The following is a 25,421-nucleotide window of genomic DNA, read 5'->3' as shown; positions in this document are numbered from 1 at the left end:
GCGTCTGTTGTTGCTTCCTCTTCGTTCCGAAGAACGCGTGACCACTGCCTCCTTCCTATCGGTCGCTTTGGCGGACCCTCCATGACCTCCAGCGGGTGGCATGGCGAAAGTCGGTTGAATCTAACTCCTTGGTGGACGGGGACTCCGAACACCACTCCCCGTGTGTAGAGATCGTTAAACACAGTCTCTATGACAATTTTCAGCACGTTGGACGTTGATAAACTATATAAGTTAGAAACTAATAAAAAGTCTCCGATTTACCGGAGACCGGAACAATGGCGCCTGTTACCAAGTGACGTCACAATAATTATCTTGGAATCATTATGTGGGCAGGTACATGTCATGGCACGGCATCAGTTGTCCGTCAACTTTTTACGTAAATTCCTACTAGTCATGAATGGATTAGCTGAATGGATTCTAGAGTGAAGGGAATAAAGCTTGTATAAATGGTGGGTTTGTGGGGTAGGACTCAGTGTGGGAAATATAGCAAATGATTTAAAATCATTCTTCTTATGTAGGAACGAAGGGGTTTTGTTCTAATTCGGTCTGAAGCTTCCTTGGGTGAAGTGAACCGATTTGGTAAAAACGGTGAGTCTGGTTATCCAGGGGCCTGAGGGGCGGTTCCCAGTAGAGGAAATATTGCAAATTCTTTCAAATCTTTCTTCTTTCATAGGAATGTAGGGTTTTTATTCTAATTTGGTCCCAAGCTTCCTTGGATGAAGGGGATCATTTTTGTGTCGCCTGCAACGCAATTATAGGTAACACTATGTCGGCGTCGGCGGCGTCCGGCAAAAAGGTTTCCGTGCGATAACTTTAGTATTTATTGTCCTATTTCAACCAAATTTGGTATACTGCTCTATATTAATGATATCTAGGGTTGGTTGGAAACTGGTCAAATTCCGTCATTTTTGCAAGAGTTACGGGACTTTAAAATAGTCAAAACAGATAAATCCATGGTTTCTGCTCGATAACTTTAGTATTTATTTGTCAGATTTTAACCAGATTAGGTATATTGCTTTATATGAATGAAATATTCGATTAAAATGATATTGGTCAAAATCCTTTAATATTTGCAAGAGTAACGGGACTTTAAAATCGTCAAAATAGATAATTTCTTGGTTTCCGTCCGATAACTTTAATATATTCTTATACATATTTATCACCTGATTTTTACCAAATTTTGTATATTGCTTTATATCAACGAGATCTGGTCAAAATCTGTCAATATTTGCAAGAGTTACGGGACTTGAATATCGTCAAAAAAAATTCCAAGAGAATTTGCTAATCTGGCTGGAATTGGTGATTGCAAGAATTCAGATCATAATGAGTTCTAATAAAATTTCACTTCCTTTGTATCATAAACTGAAAGTTGTATTAGACAAATGTCAAATTTCAAAAGATGAGCCAAGATATGTGATTGATAATTTTACGTAATTATTAACAAAAGTTTTCAACTGTAAATAACTATTTTTGTGATGTTTTAAACTGCTGTACAGACGAAACATCCACTTCTGTGGAATTCTTGTTGTATAAACGGAGAGTCTGGTTCCCCAGCGGCCTGAGGAACAAAGCTCAATTGGGGAAATATAGCAACTTCTTAAAAATTCTGCTTCTGCAGTTGGAATGAAGATATTTAGTTTTAATATAGTCTGAAGCTTCCTTGGGTGAAGGGAACAAATTCTGTATACTGTAAACGGTGGGTCTGTACCCCAAGGGATGGGCCTGACAGGGGGAATGTAACAAATTATTTAAAATCCTTCTTCTGTAAAAATAAGGGATGTACTCTAATTCGGTCTGAAGTTTTCTTGCATTAAGGGGAATAAATTCTACTATAAACAGTTGGTCAGATCCCCCAGGGGTCTGAGGGATGGAGCCGAACCTGGAAAATGTAACAAATTCTTTAAAATCCTTCTGTAGAAGTAAATAGAATAAGATGAAATCCAATAGGTGTAAATAAACAAAATATGAATTGTGAAAAAAACGATAGGTGGTAGGTAATAGATACTTTAATGTATGACTAGTAACATATTTACACACGAGTACATACATATTACACATAGATCTATGATAATGCTCTGGCTACATGCTAACAATATCAACAATCTTCCAGCATTCTACATAAAGTCATTAAGCTTAATTTGCTAACAACTTGACATCTTTATGAACTGGAGCACCTTCAACATAATTATCTTATCAATTCAACAACACAGATTCTGCAACAACACGTGACCATTAAAAAGTGCAACAAATTATATAGGGAAACATGTTTGTTCGAATTTTTAGGGGAGATGTCCATGATTTCAGGTGAAAACAAAGTGTAAAGATAATATAGAGCTGTTCCAGAAAGCCATATATTGTAAGGGGACAGGAAGGGGATTTGATAAGTCACTGGTGGCAGAGTGGTTACAAAATTGAAACTATTTCATAAGTAAGAGAATATAGTTGGTGGATGCATTAACACATCGCTTGTAAAATCAATATTAATACACAATATATGTGGTGACTTACCCCAGTTACCAGCTAAAATGGATTCAGCACTATGGTATCTCTATCTACAAATTGGATATGGCTGTCAAAGTTTGAAATTGATCCTACAGATGGACCCTCTTGTTGATTCTATAGATGGACCCTCTTAAAGCTAGCTATCTTTACGTCATATCCTGTATGTTTTGTCTGAACAGCCCTAAATATTCATGTAGGAAATGAAATCAGTTTGTGTCAAGTTGTCTTTTCACAACTTAATATTAAGGTCAGTTACCTTTTTAATCACCTCAGTCTTTAATTAGATATTACTTCTTCAGATGTATCGACCTTTATGTACTAGAAATGGATACACATTTTGGAGTGATAACTAAGCTGTATAAGAGATATGGACTCTATTAATGTATATATAGGAGTTCATGAATCGATAGCATGACTCCATATTTTACTGAAGTCACTTAGTATAAAAATCCTTAGATTCACAATCATAATAAACAATTCTAATGAGATTTCTTATTCTTAACAAAACCTTTAACACACACAATCAATATGAAAATATTGCACTATTACATCTAACTTTAGTAGACAAAAAATTAGTTCATTAAACCTGCAGTGAAATATTGACCTATTTCACTTGATTTTCGTTTCACAACCCCAACTGTCACACATGCATTTACAAAGACATCGAGCTACAGCCAGCACTTATGTCTTCAGATCTTCAGACAGCACAATCCTAAGGGCTAATCTCTAAAGAAAGGTGATCTTTTCTAGGCACTGTCTCATTGTGTTCCTGATCACATCTTCTACGATATCACGCTTTTCTAGTGTTTAATCTCCAGGACTAATTTCTAGATTAGATACACGTAGACACTTGAGTTGTCTCTGAACTGCTGTACCAGCTCCCTAGGTAGATCCTGATTATCCTGCCTCCAATCATTGGCTAGTATGATGAACCTCAGTCACTGAACAATCTAGTGGGGAGGGGGAAAAAAAACGGAAAAAAATTCTGTGAGACATACCCCAGGTAATTGATCCTATTCAATTTGAAAATTGAAATGTGATAAGATGAGTTAGAACAAGATAGTGTGAGAAAAGACAGGGCATTGTTTGAGTAAAATGTAACACTATATGCCCCGCCCCATATTCATAGCAAGGGGGGTGTGAGGCCTGAAAATTACTACTTATAACAAATGACATCAATCAAGAAAACGTAAGATGGTATCACTTTATGCAGATAGTTAGCACATCAAATATATAACAGTGTTTGTTTCAATAAGTACCCATGCCCGTAGATGCAATCCTCTTTTCTTCTCATCTATAATATGATGCTCAAGCTACTATTCCTAATAATAAGCATCAATGTTGGTTTTTTTTATCATACCTGCTGTTCTATTAACTTCATTTTCCACAGTTTTCTGTTTCTTGTGACTCGTCGTATATGGTAAAAGGCAAGCCAGAACTGGGTTTGGAAGGAGCAGACTGGGTAGTTGTTCCTAAACATAACCAGACATAGTAGGATTCATTTACTGCTGTGCAGACGCAACATCCACTTCTGTGGAATTCTAGTTGTATAAACGGAGAGTCTGGTTCCCAGCGTGAGGAACAAAGCTCAATAGGGGAAATATAGCAACTTCTTAAAAATTCTTCTTCTGCAGTTGGAATGAAGATATTTAGTTTTAATTTAGTCTGAAGCTTCCTTGGGTGAAGGGAACAAATTCTGTATACTGTAAACGGTGGGTCTGTACCCCAAGGGATGGGCCTGACAGGGGAAATGTAACAAATTATTTAAAATCCTTCTTCTGTAAAAATAAGGGATGTACTCTAATTCGGTCTGAAGTTTTCTTGCGTTAAGGGGAATAAGTTCTACTATAAACGGTTGGTCAGATCCCCCAGGGGTCTGAGGGATGGAGCCGAACCTGGAAAATGTAACAAATTCTTTAAAATCCTTCTGTAGAAGTAAATAGAATAAGATGAAATCCAATAGGTGTAAATAAACAAAATATGAATTGTGAAAAAAACGATAGGTGGTAGGTAATAGATACTTTAATGTATGACTAGGAACATATATTTACACACGAGTACATACATATTACATATAGATCTGTGATAATGCTCTGGCTACATGCTAACAATATCAACAATCTTCCAGCATTCTACATAAAGTCATTAAGCTTAATTTGCAAACAACTTGACATCTTTATGAACTGGAGCACCTTCAACATAATTATCTTATCAATTCAACAACACAGATTCTGCAACAACACGTGACCATTAAAAAGTGCAACAAATTATATAAGGGAAACATGTTTGTTCGAATTTTTAGGGGAGATGTCCATGATTTCAGGTGAAAACAAAGTGTAAAGATAACATAGAGCTGTTCCAGAAAGCCATATATTGTAAGGGGACAGGAAGGGGATTTGATAAGTCACTGGTGGCAGAGTGGTTACAAAATTGAAACTATTTCATAAGTAAGAGAAATATAGTTGGTGGATGCATTAACACATCGCTTGTAAAATCAATATTAATACACAATATATGTGGTGACTTACCCCAGTTACCAGCTAAAATGGATTCAGCACTATGGTATCTCTATCTACAAATTGGATATGGCTATCAAAGTTTGAAATTGAGCCTACAGATGGGCCCTCTTGTTGATTCTATAGATGGACCCTCTTAAAGCTATCTTTACGTCATATCCTGTATGTTTTGTCTGAACAGCCCTAAATTTCATGTAGGAAATGAAATCAGTTTGTGTCAAGTTGTCTTTTCACAACTTATTTAAGGTCAGTTACCTTTTTAATCACCTCAGTCTTTAATTAGATATTACTTCTTCAGATGTATCCACCTTTATGTACTAGAAGTGGATACACATTTTGGAGTGATAACTAAGCTGTATAAGAGATATGGACTCTATTAATGTATATATAGGAGTTCATGAATCGATAGCATGACTCCATATTTTACTGAAGTCACTTAGTATAAAAATCCTTAGATTCACAATCATAATAAACAATTCTAATGAGATTTCTTATTCTTAACAAAACCTTTAACACACACAATCAATATGAAAATATTGCACTATTACATCTAACTTTAGTAGACAAAAATTAGTTCATTAAACCTGTAGTGAAATATTGACCTATTTCACTTGATTTTCGTTTCACAACCCCAACTGTCACACATGCATTTACAAAGACATCGAGCTACAGCCAGCACTTATGTCTTCAGATCTTCAGACAGCACAATCCTAAGGGCTAATCTCTAAAGAAAGGTGATCTTTTCTAGGCACTGTCTCATTGTGTTCCTGATCACATCTTCTACGATATCATGCTTTTCTAGTGTTTAATCTCCAGGACTAATTTCTAGATTAGATACACGTAGACACTTGAGTTGTCTCTGAACTGCTGTACCAGCTCCCTAGGTAGATCCTGATTATCCTGCCTCCAATCATTGGCTAGTATGATGATCCTCAGTCACTAAACAATCTAGTGGGGAGGGGAAAAAAACAGAAAAAAATTCTGTGAGACATACCCCCGGTAATTGTTCCTATACAATATGAAAATTGAAATGTGATAAGATGAGTTAGAACAAGATAGTGTGAGAAAAGACAGGGCATTGTTTGAGTAAAATGTAACACTATATGCCCCGCCCCAAATTCATAGCAAGGGGGTGTGAGGCCTGAAAATTACTATTTATAACAAATGACATCAATCAAGAAAACGTAGGATGGTATCACTTTATGCAGATAGTTAGCACATCAAATATATAACAGTGTTTGTTTCAATAAGTACCCATGCCCATAGATGCAATCCTCTTTTCTTCTCATCTATAATATGATGCTCAAGCTACTATTCCTAAAAATAAGCATCAATGTTGGGTTTTTTATCATACCTGCTGTTCTATCAACTTCATTTTCCACAGTTTTCTGTTTCTTGTGACTCGTCGTATATGGTAAAAGGCAAGCCAGAACTGGGTTTGGAAGGAGCAGACTGGGTAGTTGTTCCTAAACATAACCAGACATAGTAGGATTCATTTACTGTTAAAAAGTTAATAAAAAATACCATATAGTGGAAAATTTTAGCAGAGCTTTATGTTGGCTATTTGGTGGATCTTAACCAACAAAATATTAAAGTCCAACCATGTTTCCGAAAACAAAACAAAAAAGTTTATAAATAACAATCATAGCGTCAGAACATCCATAAAACAACTATTAGAATGCAAGGTTTCCTGTTTAAATCTGAACAATGAAGTTTCATTTTGCCATGTGGGGTAGTGATAATGCTGTAAATAGGAAGCCGCCAGGAAATATAAGTCAACCTTGCATCATATGGAATTTACCAATTAATTTATCTATCTACAATTGTTCAGGATGTGCTGATCAGCATGGTATTAACAGTGAGACTGTACAAAATTATCATACTTGTTTTTACAGTTATGTTAGAGCTGACGATCGAGCTGTTTGAGAACAGCAAAGCTCACCTCTTGAAATTTATAGCAATGTCATTAGTTAACTTAACTTTTCGGCCCATTGGGCCTCTTCAAATTCTCAAAATCCAGCAATTTCCTCCTTTAAATGATTTCCACACCCATCACAACAATTATAATCCAAAATAATAATAGAATTCAATGTCAGTTGTGACGGATAATAGTAAAATAACAACACTTACACCAAAACATTAACCTGGCCCTTTTGGCACATTGGGTCTTTCCTCCTTTAAATGATTGTCCATGCTCATTACAACAACTATAATTCAACTCTATTGTAGAATTCAATGTCAGTTGTGATGGATAACAGTAATACAACACTAACAACAAAACTTAACCTGGGATTTCCAACGCTGATGCCAAAGTGATTCAATAAGCCCCCTCTCTCTTCGAGAGGTGAGCTTAACAGTAACAAGTAGCAAATTAAACCCAAATGCTGATTGGAACACTGGCTCTCTTATAACATTGACTGTCTAATGATGGCTGTTCACTAATATGTAATTACCATCTTCATTTCAAATTTTCTATTATTGACAAGTGACCTCTGAATCCAATACCCCGACAGTGACCTAGGAATACTTTTGCTTTTGACCTGACTTTGTTATCTTACCTTTTGACCCCTGACCTGCAGTAATGTTTGTCTGTGGTGAAAGGTTGTCACTCCAGTCGAGCTGTCTCTCTATGTCCAGTGATGCATCAAATAAACCTTTTACAAGCTGCATAGTTTCTCGAGTGTTTACGATGGGAGATGAAGTTGACACATTCTACAACAAAAAAGGACATCCTATGTATCAACCAATGTTTGATACATACCAAAAATCTGTTTGTACCAATTAAACTTTTAATGTCATTAAGTTCAATGTCAGACAGTATGTTTAAAGACAAGAAATCCGTTAAGTGTTTTAAACCTTCATTGGTTTACACATAAAACTTGAAATAAAGAAATTTTCTTTTTAAATAACGAAACCTTGGCCTCACCTTGATAAATTTGAAAGTCAAACTAACATCAATGACCTGTAAAATTTCAGATATCACCAATTTTCTTGTACATATTAAATCTGTGATTCAAAGATTAAAACCCTAGCCTATATTACTTCTCCCATTTAATTTGTTGGTGTGCATATTGTCACACCTAATCCAACTGCTTTAGATAATGCTATTGATAATTCTGCTGGTTTTAGATAATGCTATTGATTATTCTGCTGGTGAATTTTATATTGCTATTAATAATTCTGCTGGTGTTTTTGATAATGCTATAAATAATTCTGCTGGTGTTTTTGATAATGCTATTAATAATACTGCTTTCTTTTAGATAAAGCTATTGATAATTCTGCCAGTTTTAAGATAATGCTATTGATAATCCTGCAGGTTTTTAGATAATGCTATTAATAATTCAGCTAGTTTTAAGATACTGCTATTGATAATTCTGCAGGTTTTTCTATAATGCTATTGATAATTCTGCTATTTTTTAGACATTGTTACTATACCTCTACTTTATTTACGCTATATGAAAGTTATGGTTAAATTGACTAGCTCCTGTGCCTGTTGTTAGATAATGCTATTGATTAATCTGCTGGATTTTTTCGATAATGCTATTGATAATTCTACTATTTTTAGATAATGCTATTGATAATTCTGCTGGTGCTTTTGATAATGCTATTGAAAATTCTGATGGTTTTTAGATAATGCTATTGAAAATTCTGATGGTTTTTAGATAATGCTATTGAAAATTCTGATGGTTTTTAGATAATGCTATTGATAATTCTGCTGGTTTTTAGACAATGCTATTAATAATTCTGCTGTTTTTTTTATCAAAATATTTTTATCAAAATATCTTAGTTTAGAAATAAGAACCAGACCAGAAATAAATGCAAGAGCTAATCGTTAAAATCTCCTGTATTCAAAGTGAACAGGGGAGGTAATTATGTCTGAAAGAGAACGGTAAAAGACGAAAATATCGGTGTTCGTGTAAAGAATCAGTACATCTGTACTCACCTGTTCATTACTGCTGGATTTGTCTCTATTGCTGGATAAGCAGGGAGATGTGGAATGATTTCTAGGGCTTTCTGCTTTATCCTTCAGTGATTTGGATTCGTTAAATACAAGCTGTTTCATGGCTCCAGCCTCCCTGTGAAACAATATTCATCTTATATATTAAGATACACAGAAAATGTGCCAGGTAACAGACAAATAGTACTAAGGTAGGCTAGTATCCAATCCAATTCCTTATACTTTAATATATCTATATGTACTATTTTCTGTCAATAAAGTTTCACCAAAAAATATTTTGAAAAGGGGTGACCAGTTTTACCGTGAACATTTATATTATTGAGGAAATGTCAGATTTGGAATTTTTTCAGCCACAATGGGTGACCATAATAAAAAAGAAAACTAAAAATGACTGCGAGATATTGATAACTCTGTTTTCAAATAAAAAAGAAAGGGAAATTTTTTATTTTGATACTGTTTTACATCAAATAAAAACTTATTTCATTCAGTATAATATGAATACTTTGAATGATCTCACCTCTTCCTTGATATAGGTTTGTCATGTACATGACTAGATAATCCCAGGTGAGTCTCCAGTGAAGAGTTGGATACTCCTCCTGGCCCTGTCTGATCAATCGATGTTGGTGACCCACTTTGAAGGTTGTTTGATACTAAAGTCCTAGATTCCTGGATATTACTTGAAACACTGTTGTTGAGCTGAAATGACATCCTTTTCTGTATATCTTGTTCTAACATTTCTTGCTGCCGTTGAAGTTGTATTTGCCTGAAACAGAAAGTGAATTAATTGCCAAGGTCATCAGCTCAACCATGAATTTATGATTATAAATGCTTTTCAAGTCTACAAGATAAATGTGTTTTAACCTAGATTGAATTCCTATCCCATTATTTCTAGTATGCAACTTGTCAGATTAATTTTAGTGTCAGTAGTTTTAAAATAAGAGACCTAAAGGGCCTGTGTTGCTCACCTGAATTAGAAAAAACCCAGTGCTGTTATATGAAGGAAGTATTTGGTTAATGTTTTACTCTCCTTGCTCAACAAAGCTATATACATATTTATGGGGTGAGCTACGTATTAAAGCTAACATATCCAACAAAACCATCCCATTTAAAATGTCTCCTGATGTATATATTTTCCTGAGTAAGATACAAACAAGCTATGATTTCACACATAGACAGTCTCTACCTCTCTTTGTTAAACTGTTCTTGTTGTATCAATATCTGCTGACGACAGTGTAGAATCATGGCCTCTTGTTCCTGTCGTAAGGCAATCTGCTCCTGCTTTATTCTCTCTGCCTTTTCCTTCAACGTATCTCGACTTCTCTGCATTTCTTCTCTGCATTCTATTTAACATAATGAAACATTTCAGTCAATGGTAACAAACGAACAAAAGTCTATTTCAGCATTATAGTCCCATTTAAGGAAACAGAGTGGTTGGTGTGTCTTTCGACTTCTAACTTCGACCAATGGCCATCAAAATTTCACCAAGTCTTTACTATAACATGACTGACTGATACCATAGCATGAAATTCAGTTTATCTGTCAACTAGAAATGTTTGTATTACAGACATAAATGTCTCCATCTTCACTCCATATGTCAAAGCAACACAGGATGGGATGGTCTAGACTACAGGACAATACCCCATCTCTACTTCCTGGTGCGGCCGTAATGATGTAAATAAGCCTAAATATTTGCCTATTGTCCATTCAGTTCACATCTGTCATGAAGCACATGATCATCATCAAACCAAATTAAAATTATCCTACATGAAGTCATACCTAACGATAAGCAATGGTTCAACTGACACCCTTCAGATTTCCTAAAAATAACTGTTTAAAAATATATCGTTATTATCAGATTAATCAATGCTTTACCACTTAGTATTTGTCTTTGTTGTTCTTCCAGTCTCTTCTTTTCCACTTCCTGTTTACGACGGGCCCTCCATCGAGCAGCACGCAGCTCCTCAAATGAATACTCCTCCGTACCACACTGAATCTTATCCACACAACACATGAGTTTCTCTTTACAGTCCTCTGTCTGCCGCATGTGCAGGAGCGGATCAACGTACTTGTCTGGTTTACGGGCACTGCAACATAATACAGTTTCATAGTTGTCAAATCGTAATGATTCACAACTTTACTCAGGGTATGAGACTAGTATTACAGGACAATTCCATTTAGGTTTCATTATTTTTATTTAAGTCATAAGACACATTAAGAACACCCGATTACAACCCAGCATTTTTTTTATCTTGTTTTCAAATTTTATTTTTGTACTATTAACATATTTGAATAGAACAAACTCTACTGAATGTGTTATAAGTCACTTTAACTTATGAATAATTTAAAATAAAAACGATTATTTTCAGAATACAGTCAAACCTTCCAATGAAGACCACCCAAGGGATCGAGAAAAATGTTTAATAGCAATGTGGACTTTACACACAGCACAAATTGTGATAAAATTGATCAATTGGAACCCTGGAAAAAGTGGACGTATTAGCAGGTGGTCTTGATACAGAGTTGGTCCCTAGAGCTGCTTTGAGTGTAATTTCTTTACATGCAGTTGAAGTACTAATGTAATCCTGGGCTCTAATTCAATGTCTATAACCAATCTTCTCTGAAATTCTATTTACTTGAAATAAAATATGTTCCATCTTTACCGAGATATTTACCTGAGGACAGGATTTCCAATTTCCAATGTTTTCCTAGGAGTTCTGTAACAGGTAAAAACTTCTTGTATTAAATTTTTAGTGAAGGAATTAATGTGCATTATTAATCTCAATATTGAAATTCTGTTTTTGCATATTACAGAGTTATCTATCCTTGCGGGTACCGGTAGGTATTAATTGTGACGTCATGAGTTCGCAAGCGTAACTTCACACTTTTCGGAGACATAAATTGCACCCAAAAAATAATGACATCACAATGGATACCTGTCAGCAAGGGAGCTAACTCTATAATATATAAAGAATAGTAAATGGGTTTATGAGTTAAAGAAAAATCTATCATTGTAGACATATATATATTTTTTTTTAACTTTTATTAAGTCAAATCACATGAATTGATATTAAGCTAATTTGACACGAGGAATTTGAAAACTGAAGTTAAAGTGATATACTTACGCCATAGATTGGTCTGCACCCTCCTCTACATGGATGGTAAATGCTGGCTTGTTAGAACCGACAGAGCGGACAGGTACCACTCCACCTTTATGTCCCAACTGGAATACAGGATAACCATTCTGATTATTTACCCATGGAACCTTCACTGACAAGCACCTTCAACCCAATGTGCCCAAAATCGCTTACCTGCTACCTGGTAATCATGGTGCATACATTGATATAAAAGAGTCATAAGTCACATGTCCTGATTGCTCGGAACAAACACAACTATTAAAAGTAAAATAACTAACTTAAGTGATAAATTTTCATGTACATGTACTGTTAACATGGGAATTTACCCAAGGGGGAAATTCACGCTAATTATGTGAAGTTTGCTCGATCGCGAAAATTTTCCCCATGCGTATAACGTAATATTTTGTAAATTTCACAATTAAAGTAAACTATAAAGATGGACTAGTAACACTTAATGATTTGTTTTGTTCCTAAATCAAGGACTTATACTTAATGACAGGTAGGGAAGAATATTTACTTTGAAAGAACAATTTATCTATTTGGCATGAGTGATTGAAATTTATAAAACACTTATTTTTGTATTGTAGACTTTACCTCGGATGACATACGATGATTTCATGAATACAATAATAACAGATTGTAGGAAACACTCTGTATTGGCAAACAAACAACAAAACAACAAATATATATACAAATAATACCTTGATTAATAAACAAAAGATTGATAATTACACCTTCCCCATCAAACATAAATCTTATAATTAGATAACAAAAGACCGACGGCCTGTCACGTGTCAAGTTGTCCACTGTCGCTGCACGGTCAGGTATGTATAAAAGCATGTGCAATTGGTCAGAATAAAGGGCCAATTAAAGTTAATAATAAATAGTATCCAAATTGTATGATGTATAATATGTGTTCAGATTTATGCCGTGCATTTTTTAAGAAATAATTGTGTCAATATATTTCCGTGACTTGTGTTCGTTTTATTTTTAATGCAATCGGAATTTTCGATCATAACAAAATCAACTCGTTTTGATACATAGTAGATTTTTTCAGCTATGAACATAATCATTACCTAATTACTGACTTTTACAACACATTCTCGCTGGCAAGTCGTTTGTATTGCCGTGTAACCAGTTTTGACGGATTAATCTCGGAACATGAAAAGATCGATTTGGAGGCTTTTTCTCACAATATACAGTCTCAAAAAATATTAAAATCACAATGCAGGTACACTTATTAACTTTCAGTAACATTTCTACCAAGAAATGGGACCGTATTTTATTTATAAACAGGTCGAGAATATACCCGGGTCACAACGGGCAATAATCCGACTGACTCTAATTGTAATCAGAAGAACATAAATTTATTGGCCTAATTTGAAATAGCTTAAGAACAGCATTTTTTTAGTAATAAAACAATGCTAAATAAACGACAATGAATAACAGAACACATTAAATAAATCGGCTTTGTTTTATTTTGCCTACCGTATCATCCGAGTTGTGGCTTCAAAATCACGCTTTACGAGTGATCTTTTCGTGCACATGGCGTTCGGCGACCAAACATTAATTTCAGTCTTTGATAGAGGCATAAACGGTTGTTAAAACTTCCATCCTTAAGTTGGCAACCATATTTGTACCTCAAATGTTACGACCGGCTAGGTTATAAACCAAAACAGTACTGTATAAACAATTAATAGCTTGGGGCTTCAGTAATGGCTGCCATTTGCTTACTAAGGGATGTTATGTACCGGAAGTAATACCCACACACTGTACTCGGTACTCGAAAAGTGACAACTATGACGGGGGGCTAAAACGACCGGTCGTTCGCCAACATTATAAATTTATATAGTAAAAGATTGATAATTACACTGTATACAAATAATACCTTGATTAATAAACAAAAGATTGATAATTAATTACACTTTCCCCATCAAACATAAATCTTATAATTAGATAACAAAAGACCGACGGCCTGTCACATGTCAAGTTGTCCACTGGTTGCTGCACGGCAGGTATGTATAAAAGCATGTGCAATTGGTCAGAATAAAGGGCCAATTAAAGTTAATAAATCGTATTCAGAATTGTATGATGTTATAATATGTGTTCAGATTTTATGTTCATACACCATCCGTTAGAATTTAAGGACAAACAGGAATTAATCCAGGGAGAATAACAGAGTTTAACAGTAGTTTACTGAAGAAAATCCTGAAATCAAGCACCCGCAAAAATCCCCACGTTTACAGAAAGTTACATAAGAAGAAAAACTGAAGTTTTGACTTTTAGTCTGCACTTTTGTTTCAAGAAATCGAGGCCTGAAGTCCCAGGGGTGAGTAGACATTTTACTAGTATCGTTTTAGACATTGGATGTATAGATATTTTATTGAAATAGTAATTTTCTTTCCTTTGACTACTGTTTGATATAATTATAGTTCTACATATGAAGTCTATAAAAGACCTATGATATAAGAAAATAATGTAATCTACTATGTAATATTTTCCTTATATAATTCTAGAAAATCCCTGTACCTTTGCTTTGGTCCAGACCCCAGCCTTTTTGGTGTTTTCCTTGTGAAGTGATGCCTGTGTTGGCATCTCTGACCAATCACCAACCTCGCCGGGTAGGCTAGGAGTGGCATTCTCATCATTAAATACAGTGAACTTCTGACCCTGTACTTGCTGTGGAGCCAAACCCAACATCTTCAGTCCACCTCTGGATGCTGAAATTTACCAATCAAATGAAACTGTTTACTATACTAAAATACTAAGACAGTAAGATATAGATACAAATCAAGAATATAAACCAATGCAATCACTGAAAAAATTAATTGAGGCATGGACTGAGACACATCTAAGGCTTGTAACAGCTGATGATTTTTACATGTGTGAAAATCTAATAATTAATTTCTTTTATTTGTTTTCACACTAAATCTGACTTTCTGATTGATAGATTCTTTTTCTTCATATACTATGAAGACACAAGAGATCCTAGAGGGATCTTTGCGCCACTAAGAAGATTTTGTTTGACAAAGGAAAGAGGGATCTTTTCTCTCTGCTTTTCAAGCTTTTACTACATATTATTATTACACATGAAATTTGAGAAAGATCCTTTGAATACTTTCTGAGATATATAACAGTAACAAACTTTAACTATCAAAATCCAAGATGGCTACCTGTCGGCCATCTTGTTCACCGATCGGTCCTAAAATGCAATATGCACAACTAGACCCTTAGAAGAACCTGCACATACAATTTGAGACAGATCCCTTCAGTACATTCTTAGACATAGCGGAAAAAAAACTTCAATCGTCAAAATCCAAGATGGCGTCCTGTCGGCCATCTTGTTCACTGATCGGTACCAAAATGCATATGCATAACCAGGGACCTAGGGGAACCTGCACATGAAACTTGAGACAGATCCCTTCAGTACTTGTAAGAAGTAGTGGTAACAAGCTTCAACTATCAAAATCCAAGATGGCGTCCTGTCGGCCATCTTGTTCACCGATCGGTCCGAAAATGCAATATGCACAACTAGACCCCTAGGGGAACCTGCACATGCAATTTGAGACAGATCCCTTCAGTGCTTTCTGAGAAATAGCTGTAACAAACTTCAATTGTCAAAATCCAAGATGGCGGCCTATCAGCCATCTTGTTCATCGATCGGTCCCAAAATGCAATATGCACAACAAGGGCCCTCGACGAACCTGTACATGAAATTTGAGAAGAATTCTTTTGGCACTTTCTGAGAAATAGCGGTAACAAACCTTAACTATCAAAATCCAAGATGGCAGCCTGTCGGCCATCTTGTTCATCAATCAGGTCCCAAAATTCAATATGCACAACTAGACCCCTAGGGGAACCTGCACATGCAATTTGAGACAGATCCCTTCAGTGCTTTCTGAGAAATAGCTGTAACAAACTTCAATTGTCAAAATCCAAGATGGCGGCCTGTCGGCCATCTTGTTTACCGATCGGTCCCAAAATGCAATATGCACAACTAGAGCCCTAGGGGAACCTGTACCTGAAATTTGAGAAGAATTCTTTCGGTACTGTCTGAGAAATAACGGTAACAAACTTTAAACTATCAAAATCCAAAGATGGCGGCCTGTTGGCCATCTTGTTAACCGATTGGTCCCAAAATGCAATATGCACAACTAGGCCCCTAGGGAAACTTACAAATGTGTAAATTTGAGAAAGATCCCTTTCAGTACATTCTCTGAGAAATTGCGGTAAAAAACTTTAACTATCAAAATCCTTAGATGGCTGCCTGCGCGGCCATTTTGTTGAACGATTGGTCCCAAAATACAATCATGCACAATCTTAGGGGACCCTAGGAGAACCTACATATGTCACTTTGAGAATACATCACCTCAGTACTTTCTGAAAACTCAGCACTCCGTAACAAGAATTGTTAACGGACGGAACCGGGAACTGGGACACCGGAAAGAAAGGACGGACCACGGACAAAAAGCAATTTTGAAGGCCCACCCCTTACGTTGTGATGGTGGAGGCTAAAAAAATCCGAGAATGGCACGAAAACCAAAGGTTCCCTATGACGTCACAATAGAGACGTTGACATTGCGTATTGATAAAGAAAAAATAATCCTTTGGAAAATCAATGGAACTGTACGTTTAAACGTATATATTGTGTTATCAAGTAGTCTCAAAAATTAATTATAAGCATTGATGTAACTATTTTTTTAACTTCAACAAGCTATGAAATAAATTTTGTTTGCAAAATTTAGTGATGATCCGCTATGAGGAATCACAGTTTGCAAACAAATTTTCTTTCATACCCCGATGAAGTTAAAAATAGTCCTGTGAGTTCCATTTGCGGAAGTGCGTACCAGTTGGCACTGAAGTGATACGGCACTGCCAAAGACATGGAAAGCTGTTTGTATTTTATCTCAATGATGGCGGCACCCATAAGGAAAGATACCCTTCGATATATAAAAGCTTAGTAATATATTTGGTGTTAACAATGAAATGGATAAAAAAATAACACCTAAATAATTTCAGCACACATTGAAATAAACGATTCATGTAATTTTATCGGATATAGATACACTCTGCAATTGTTTTCATACAAAAAAACATTCCGGGTGACAAAGAAGAATCTCGGGTCCGCCATCTTGGATACAAGTGGTACGCTTCTGTAAAATCAAACCATTTGTACCGTTCGGTTCGGTCTGGTACAGCGCATTCCATTACAGATACAGCGGGTTCGTACCAAGTGTGTATCTGCAAATGGAACGCACGGAGTGACATCAATGCTTGAGCAACAAGTTGATGTTTGACAATCAGAAACCATACCATATACCATATGTATACCATACATCAGGCCAACATTCAGTCAGTGACGTTAAGTTTTTTTTGCTGCTGGTCATTTGGACTTGTAAACCCCAAAAATTTATTAGTCTGACTATTTAATCACTAGTCAAAATAAAATGAAGAGCTGTTTTGCTTCAGCACTTCGAATTCAATCATGATCAGTTTACAATTTTTTACCCACATTACAGTCTGGATGCTTTCGTGAACACAAATTCTCACAAAATGATGCATCCGGACTGAAATAATTGCAGAAAGAATGAACTCAAAATAAAGTTGAATAATGCAATTTATCCACAACTCTTGTGAATTTAGTATTTTAACAACAATTTTAACTCAAATGAGGAGTCACTATTCCAAAGTTTAATCGAACTGGTATCATTGCAATTGGCATTAATCCCAGCCTGTAAAGTTACTAGTCATGGGCATCAAACTAATGCTTAAAGTTGCAGACTGAACATTTCTATGGTGAGAACCAGTTTTTTTCAGTGGCAGATGCCTGAATACTTTGTGTAATCCCTGACTTTTTGTCATAATAATCAATAGAATTAACCATAAAATAATTGATTAGCACACACATGTTTATACACAACTCGTAAAAAATCACTTGTCCGATGGCCCAAATGTAAGAACACAAGAGATCTTAGTGTAAGAGGAAACTGGGATTGTCCTTAGAAAATATAAGTGATTGTGCAGGGGACCTCTAACCTCACATCTGAGAATTAACCTCTGATCCATTGAGAAAATAGCAAATAGCTTATAATTAACCACCTTACCATTTAACCACTTCATAATCATGAGAGCTACTATCTAACTGATTCATTTCGCTTAATCAAATGATGATTTGATGATTTCTCCTATTGTTGTCAATCTTTCTCAGACTCTCTCTCACTTTTTTTCAACTGTAAAATATATTTTGCAGCAAGGACTAAGGAATTTTGTTAACTTTTAATAATAATTGTGTTTACTTTTAGTCTAGTAATCATAGTGAACCAAAAACACTTTAAACACCTCCCATAGAAACACTTCAATTAAAATTCTGAATATTTACACATTTTGGCTTGCCCAATACGCTGTACAGGAGCCTTTTTCTTTTGTCCCTCCGGCCTGAGACGTCCAAGAACTGCCCTTTGGTCTTCCACCTGTCCAGCAGGTTCTGGCGTAACAGGTCCTGACATTCCCTCTCTCATCATCCTCATCTGGAATTCTCTTAAAATACAAAGTTAATAATTTGTGATGAAAATTTGTCATAGAAATACTTGAATCACAAGAATTCCATGGAAGTGGATGTGTTAGTTATTTACAGTTTGAAATATTGTTAATAATTAGGTGAAGTAATCAAGTCCCGTAACTCTTGCAAATATTGATGGATTTCAGAAGTATCGAACCCATCGAAGATCTCATTTATATAAAGCAATATACCAAATTTGGTTGAAATCGGACAATAAATACTAAAGTTGTCAAGTGGAAACCATGGATTTATCTGTTTTGACAATTTTAAAGTCACATAATTCTTGCAATTATTGACGGATTTTAACCATTATTGAACTCATGTGAGATCTCATTGATATAAAACATTGTATAAAATTTGGTTGAAATTGGACAATAGATATTTAAGTTATCGAGCAGAAACCATGGACTTTTCTGTTTTGACAATTTTAAAGTCCCATTACTCTTGCAAATAAAGTCAGATTTTAACCATTATTGAACTCATCTGAGATCTGATTGATATAAAACATTTTATAAAATTTGGTTGAAATTGGACGATAAATATTTCAGTTGTCGAGCGGAAACCCTGGTTTTTTCTGTTTTGGCGATTTTAAAGTCCCGTAACTCTTGCAAATATTGACGGATTTTGACCATTATCATACTCATCCAAGATCTCATTAATATAAAGCTATATGCCAAGTGTGGTTGAAATCGGACAATAAATACTTAAGTTATCGCACGGAAACCACTTCCCGGACGCCGACATAGTGATACCCAAGTGTCGCCCTTGTGTTGCAGGCGACATAGAAAGCGAACATGGGACATTAACTTTAAAACCTTATTCTTAATCTCACCATGGGAAACCAGAACAGGTCTTTTTCATGGCCACGAATTATTACCCTTTGCTTTTCTTGGCATAGCGGCGGTTACAGTTGGCACTCGTAGCGAAAGGATACCAAAATAAAAAACAATCATGCCTATATTTAACTGTGTCATTAGAAACTGCAGCTATGCCAAGAAAAACAAAGGGTGGCAGCTCGGGCCATAAAAATATGTTCTGGTCCACCTTGGTGAATCTATACAACAAGATTTTAATGTGTTACTTGTGTCTGCGTTCAAGGACATCTAGGGGTTGAGCTGAACGTCGAATTCCCTCCTGGAAGATGAGGTCACTCTTTTTACTGTTGCCTATCTGCTCGTTGGTCCAGGCCCATGCCTGATAGAAACAGGCTAGATCTACTCCTATACCCTGGTCCTTCATGAAGTTGAAGATCTCCAGTGGCTCTTTACAGAAGTCAGCCTATAGGTAACAACAAATTAATGAAACTTACAGAAAAATAAAAGGCATAGAGGGCCTGCATTTCTAACACAAAGTGGAATCATTTAGGTGGTATGACATATATGCATTTAGACAAAGCATTAGAATACGAATTGGGGATTACAAGAATATAAGAGATTGGAAAACTAACAACAAAATGCTTACTAACCTAATGTATAGATCTACCTGTTAAGTACTATAATTACAAAACATGATACTACCAATATTGCATAACAGGCAATTTTAGTACATTGTATATATCAGCTTTCGTATTTTTTTTCTTCACACAGATTTTTTTTTTAAATGATATAAAAAATATTTGCACAATATATTTTGTACTGATAGAAAAAAAAAACCAGTGTGATACTTCAGAAATTTTATGGGGAATTATATTCTTTAGGTACATTAAAAATAAGCAATTATTAAAGATGCTCCACCGCTGACAAATGGTATTTTTTCACTATCAAAAACAGGAGCAGACGATTTAGTATTTTGTTCAGTTACAAAAGTTACTTACTTCACACCATTACCCACCATTGAAAAGTTTGAGCTTCTATTTTACTTAAAGTTTAAAAATATAAAAAATAAATTAATTGTATCCCGAAAAAATTTCCTGGCACTATATCCTATATGGAATGAATTACTGATTGCGAATGCACCAAAAGCAAAACAATTATTTTGTTATTGTTTTGTGTATAATTAGACATACATATACATGATTAAACATCAATTATTGTTCAAATGATGAGTATCATTTATGCTCTGTCGGCGGTGGAGCTTCTTTAACAAATGTCATCTCTCAGATTCTTGAACAAGAAAAACATAAGGCATTATCTTTTCAAAAAACTTTGAAAGTTCCAAATGCTGACTCGAAAACACTGTTATAATCATATTTTCTTACATATTTGATCCATGCTGTAACAAAGCGCTGATCATTTTTGTAATGCTGTACATTGTAAAATGTACGAAGGCATCTCTCTAACAGATCGGCTAGATTGCTCTCCTTTCCTCCTTTAGGGTAGTTCTGTTCTATCCATTGCATGTACCTAGAATAGTGAACATAGCAGTAAGTATTCTGTATCAAATAATACTATCGATAGTGTACCATATTTAACAATTACAAATGTTTCTTCACTCAAATAAATATTTCTGTGACATATAAGATTGTTAGTGGAAAACATTATTACGGTCATTAACAACATAAGGAACTTCATATTCTATGATAACGGTGTTCAGGCGAAATATTACTGATTCATTCGAATTCGCTTTTTATTTTTTTGTGCATTACAATTCAGAACAGATAACAAACAAGAGGCCCAGAGGGCATGTATCGCTCACCTGGTTTGTAATGCCAAGTAATGTTCTGAACACAGGTTCATTGCTTCTTTTCTGAAGGAATTTGAATACTAACCCCTCATTCCCCTTTTGAGCCGCACCCATCCTGGCCCCATGCGGTCAGAGCTAAAACTTGTACAAGTTCTGTTCCCCTTCCCCCAAGGATGTTTGTACCCAAATTTGGTTACAATCCATGCAGGACTCTAGGACAAGTAGCGATTTATAGAATTTACCTCATTTTCCCCTATTTGTGACCTGTCCCTCAAGCTCCTGCCCCCGGGGGTCTTGGCCAAAATTATACAAGTTCAGTTCCCTTTCCCACACAGTTCCATGGGAGGCGTCGTCCTATACATGACCATAGCTGTTAATAGGACGTTAATTAATCAAACAAAACAAACAAACTATACAAGTTCAGTTCCCTTTCCACAAAGGATGTTTGTGCCAAATTTGGTTACAATCCATGCAGAACTCTATGACAAGTAGCGATTTATAGGATTTACCTCATTTTCCCCTATTGGGTCCCACCCCTCCTGCTCCCAGGGGGTCAGGGTCAAAAATTCATAAGCTCTGTTCCCCTTCCCCAAGGATATTTGGGGCCAAATTTGGTTACAGTCCATGCCGAATTCAAAGACAAGTAGCGATTTATAGGATTTACCTCTTATTCCCCTATTGGGCCCCCCTCCTGTCCCCGGGGGATGAGAGCCAAAATTTATACAAGTTCTATTTTCCTTCCCCCTAGGATGTTTGTGGCCAAATTGGTAACAATCCATGCAGAACTCTAGGACAAGTATCGGTTTATAGGATTTACCTCTATTTCCCCTATTGGGCCACGGCCCTCCTGCCCCCGGAGGGTCAGAGCCAAAATTTATACTGTATTACAAGTTCTGTTCCCCTTCCCCCAAGGATGTCTGTGGCCAAATTTGGTTACAGTCCATGTAGAACTCTATGACAAGTAGCAATTTTAAGGATTTACCTCTATTTCCCCTATTGGGCCCGCCCCTCGAGCTACTGCCCCCAGGTGGTCAGAGCCAAAATTTATACAAGCTCGGTTCCGCTTTCCCTAATGATGTTTCTGGGCAAATATGGTTACAATCCATGCTGAACTCTAGGACAAGTAGCGATTAAAAGGATTTACCTCTATTTCCCCTATTGGTCCCCGCCCCTCCTGCCCCCGGGGGGGGGGGGGGGGGGGGGGGGGGGGGGGGTCAGAGCCAAAACTTATACAAGCTCTGTTCCCCTTCCCCCGATGATGTTTCTGGCCAAATTTGGTTACAATCCATGTAGAACTCTATGACTAGTAGCAATTTAAAAGATTTACATCTATTTCCCCTATTGGGCCCTGCCCCTCCTGCCCCTGGGGGTCAGAGCCAAAATTTATACAAGCTCTGTTCCCCTCCCCCCAAGGATGTTTCTGTGCAAATTTGGTCAGAATCCATAGAGAACTCTATGACTAATAGCGATTTAAAGGAAATGTTGATGGCCGGACGCCTCACCATGACATAAGGTCACTGGCCCTTCAGGCCAAGTGAGCTAAAAATGGACCTCTTCTCCATTCTCTGAATCTCTGGTGATGCCCTTATTTCATTTATTTATTTATTTTATATTCATATGTGTAAAAGATGATGTTGATTAATCTATGCATATGACATTTACAACACTTACCTGTGCCACACATCTAGAGGGTCATCACTGCTGTATGTCCTCAGCTCTGCTTCAAATTCTCTGTTAAGAGGAGAGAATTGCAAGTTTCATATTATTTCACTTCACATTTGGTACCAAAACATCATGGCCCATCATTCAATATTTCATTCTCCTAAGACATGTGTCTAAATCTTGGGTAGGTTACCTATTGAATTTTTACAATAACTCAAGCGTATTTAGCTCTTGGCACAGTGATGGACAAGACAGTCTAGACTATTAATCCCAGTGCAAATTATATAGGAGACTATGAGGCTGCTTTGGAGATACAACTTAGGTTTTGAATGTGGAAATTGGAAAATAGCAGGTTTTAATTGTACAGAGATCAAAAGTACTCTAATGATAGAAGGACCCATCTGATATCAGTACAGTAGGCGCGGAAAATATTTGACCATTTTGTAAACATCTCACTGTTTTTGTTGTCGCAGATCAGTTTCTGGCTGTAACGCAGCCGTTAAGCGAGATATATTTCTGCCCTGTCGAAGTGGTTGCACATTTTCTTTGCTGAGCTCCCAATCGTCTTGTTCTGAAGCCATAATGAAAGTCGATTTGATTTCGGTCAAGGCGTTCTTATCTTCTGTAATAACTTTGTAATGGCCGCCTCGCGCATGCCCAGTGATGTCCTATTTAATCTAATATTTTAAACCGTTGACGGATTCCGGGCACTACACTGTATCACACTGTAAAAGTTAACTTATTCAATTATTTGTCGATTTAAATTGGCCACGTGATACACATAATTTATCAAAAAAGAAACACCAACGTGTACTATACATGTTGATGATATTGCTGCATTTCTGTCAAAAAAAAGAAAAAGATATATAGATAATCCCCGAGTTGCCAGCCAGCATCTGTAAAAACATATGTGCTAAAGGGTGATTTTGTATATGTATAAGATATATTTTTATGGCTTCAACGATACAAACTTACATCAGATGAGGAAAATTCACAAATTAAGTTTTATACATTTTTTTTGAAAGCTTACGTTGTACATTATGTAAATCCAAAAAAAAGGTCTCTATGTGGAAATCATAAAATTAACCACTTGCATCGCCTAAAACAGCAGCCGATTTTGTTTACCATACTAACTGCATGGTAACAATTGAAAAACTTTGACACTTGCGTAATAAAATGTGTCTATGGCATACGTAATAAGAAATACTTTTTTTTTAAAAACAAACGACATGCGGGCTTTGTTTAACATTTTGAACTGCACACATTACGATGAATATTGAGTTTTTATATCCATACAAACTTATAGGACTAATAAGGAGTCAAAACAATTCAAATTACATGTATATTTTAGTAATTATATATGACTTCAACTTGAAACAAACACAACAAGCGAAAACCAATTTAAAATTACCAATTGTCATAAAAGAAACGGAAAAAGTACCTATCCCGACCCCAGGCGGGCGACCGTGCTCTTTCACTCTTTTTGTTAAAAATGAAGGGTGTCATTCTAAATATATTTCAAACATTTACTTACATTTCTGTTTGATCTGTGTTCGTACATACTAAATTCTAGAGTCTTTTTTGGTGAGGACGTGGCGATGACAAGAACCTTCTGAATAGATGTCAACGTTTATAAAACATATCACTTCTTGTCCCTCTTTCTAATATTGATAGAATATGACATCAGTCTAGTTATTATTAAAAACATGAACAACCGCTACCGCATAGTAATCCACGTGTTGGCAACAAAGTTTGCTTTCCATTACGACCGCGCCACCGACAAAATACTATTGTCAGCCATCGAACACAATTGAAGTAGGTTCCATCTATAGCACTTATATATCTAGAAGGCTGAATGGATATATAAGCGTAGAAGTAGTATAATCAATTCATAGCTCCGAAGGATGATTATTCCCCCCCCCCGTCAAGTTCAGCCGACGAATCACAACACAAATTTTAGATACTTGAACACTGGTGTCTTTTGCACAATTTCTTCGGAAAACTCCACTGTTGTAAGAACGTTGCGTCAGCCGTCGCCTCCGCTGCACAATAACGGTCTATCTAGCACCGAAGCTTCTCACACATGTGGCCGAGGTAGTCAAACCAGAAGAAGCGAACAGCCAGGCCACGGTCTACATATTTTTTATTAAGTACAGGGAGCCCCCTGATTTGAGCCATGCATACAACAATTAAACAATCAAATATATTTACTGAAATTGGTGACATCCAATATGGAGGTGATTCTGATATAACAGTTTTCACTATTTTATATACCAACAAATAAACATAACAAAAATGGGCTTAGAGATTACAATTCAGTTCTGGGCTTCCTCCGGCATAGTGCCGATCTTGAACCTGAAATGCTAGCTATACTTGAAGGGAACACATCTATGGCGCGGGTTTGAAGGTCAAAAATCATCTTGAAAAACTCCGACCTAATCGCCCCTAACTGAAATGACTTAGTCTTA

General features: G+C 36.1%; 1 protein-coding gene and 2 long non-coding RNA genes across 3 annotated transcripts; 1 reads left to right on the top strand and 2 right to left on the bottom strand.

Annotated features, from left to right (window-relative positions):
- The first annotated feature begins 310 nt into the window (after positions 1–310).
- On the top strand, positions 311–11,671 carry LOC138320669 (uncharacterized). The gene is made up of 3 exons (XR_011208231.1): positions 311–449; positions 10,880–11,119; positions 11,343–11,671. It is a non-coding gene; the product is annotated as an uncharacterized lncRNA (long non-coding RNA).
- LOC138320655 (uncharacterized) lies at positions 1,989–3,997 on the bottom strand. The gene is made up of 2 exons (XR_011208227.1): positions 3,863–3,997; positions 1,989–3,452 (listed from the first exon to the last, which is right to left on the bottom strand). It is a non-coding gene; the product is annotated as an uncharacterized lncRNA (long non-coding RNA).
- Positions 4,514–23,611, bottom strand: LOC138320659 (mitotic checkpoint serine/threonine-protein kinase BUB1 beta-like). Its single transcript, XM_069263807.1, has 15 exons — positions 23,410–23,611; positions 22,963–23,022; positions 20,867–21,011; positions 19,751–19,947; positions 18,490–18,647; positions 14,640–14,830; positions 12,099–12,196; positions 11,649–11,690; positions 10,849–11,060; positions 10,160–10,316; positions 9,494–9,739; positions 8,962–9,094; positions 7,577–7,730; positions 6,373–6,484; positions 4,514–5,966 (listed from the first exon to the last, which is right to left on the bottom strand). Exons 1-14 carry the CDS (start codon positions 23,532–23,534, stop codon positions 6,390–6,392), a joined length of 2,013 nt encoding a protein of 670 aa, XP_069119908.1. The 5' UTR covers positions 23,535–23,611; the 3' UTR covers positions 4,514–5,966; positions 6,373–6,389.
- Between the last annotated feature and the right edge of the window lie 1,810 nt (positions 23,612–25,421).

This window comes from Argopecten irradians, chromosome 1 (genome assembly GCF_041381155.1).
Source record: "Argopecten irradians isolate NY chromosome 1, Ai_NY, whole genome shotgun sequence".
Taxonomy (NCBI): Eukaryota; Metazoa; Mollusca; class Bivalvia; order Pectinida; family Pectinidae; genus Argopecten; species Argopecten irradians.
This window is presented reverse-complemented; position numbering and strand designations above follow the sequence as displayed.

What these genes read in the sequence shown, in the direction of transcription:
- LOC138320659 (XM_069263807.1), bottom strand. Translation starts at nt 23,534, where the DNA reads ATGGCTTCAGAACAAGACGATTGGGAGCTCAGCAAAGAAAATGTGCAA. An exon ending in GATCTGCGACAACAAAAACA is followed by an intron (nt 23,023 to 23,409) that starts GTGAGATGTTTA and finishes TCCTCTTAACAG; the next exon opens with AGAATTTGAAGCAGAGCTGA. An exon ending in GTCCTTGAACGCAGACACAA is followed by an intron (nt 18,648 to 19,750) that starts GTAACACATTAA and finishes TTGTATTTTAAG; the next exon opens with AGAATTCCAGATGAGGATGA.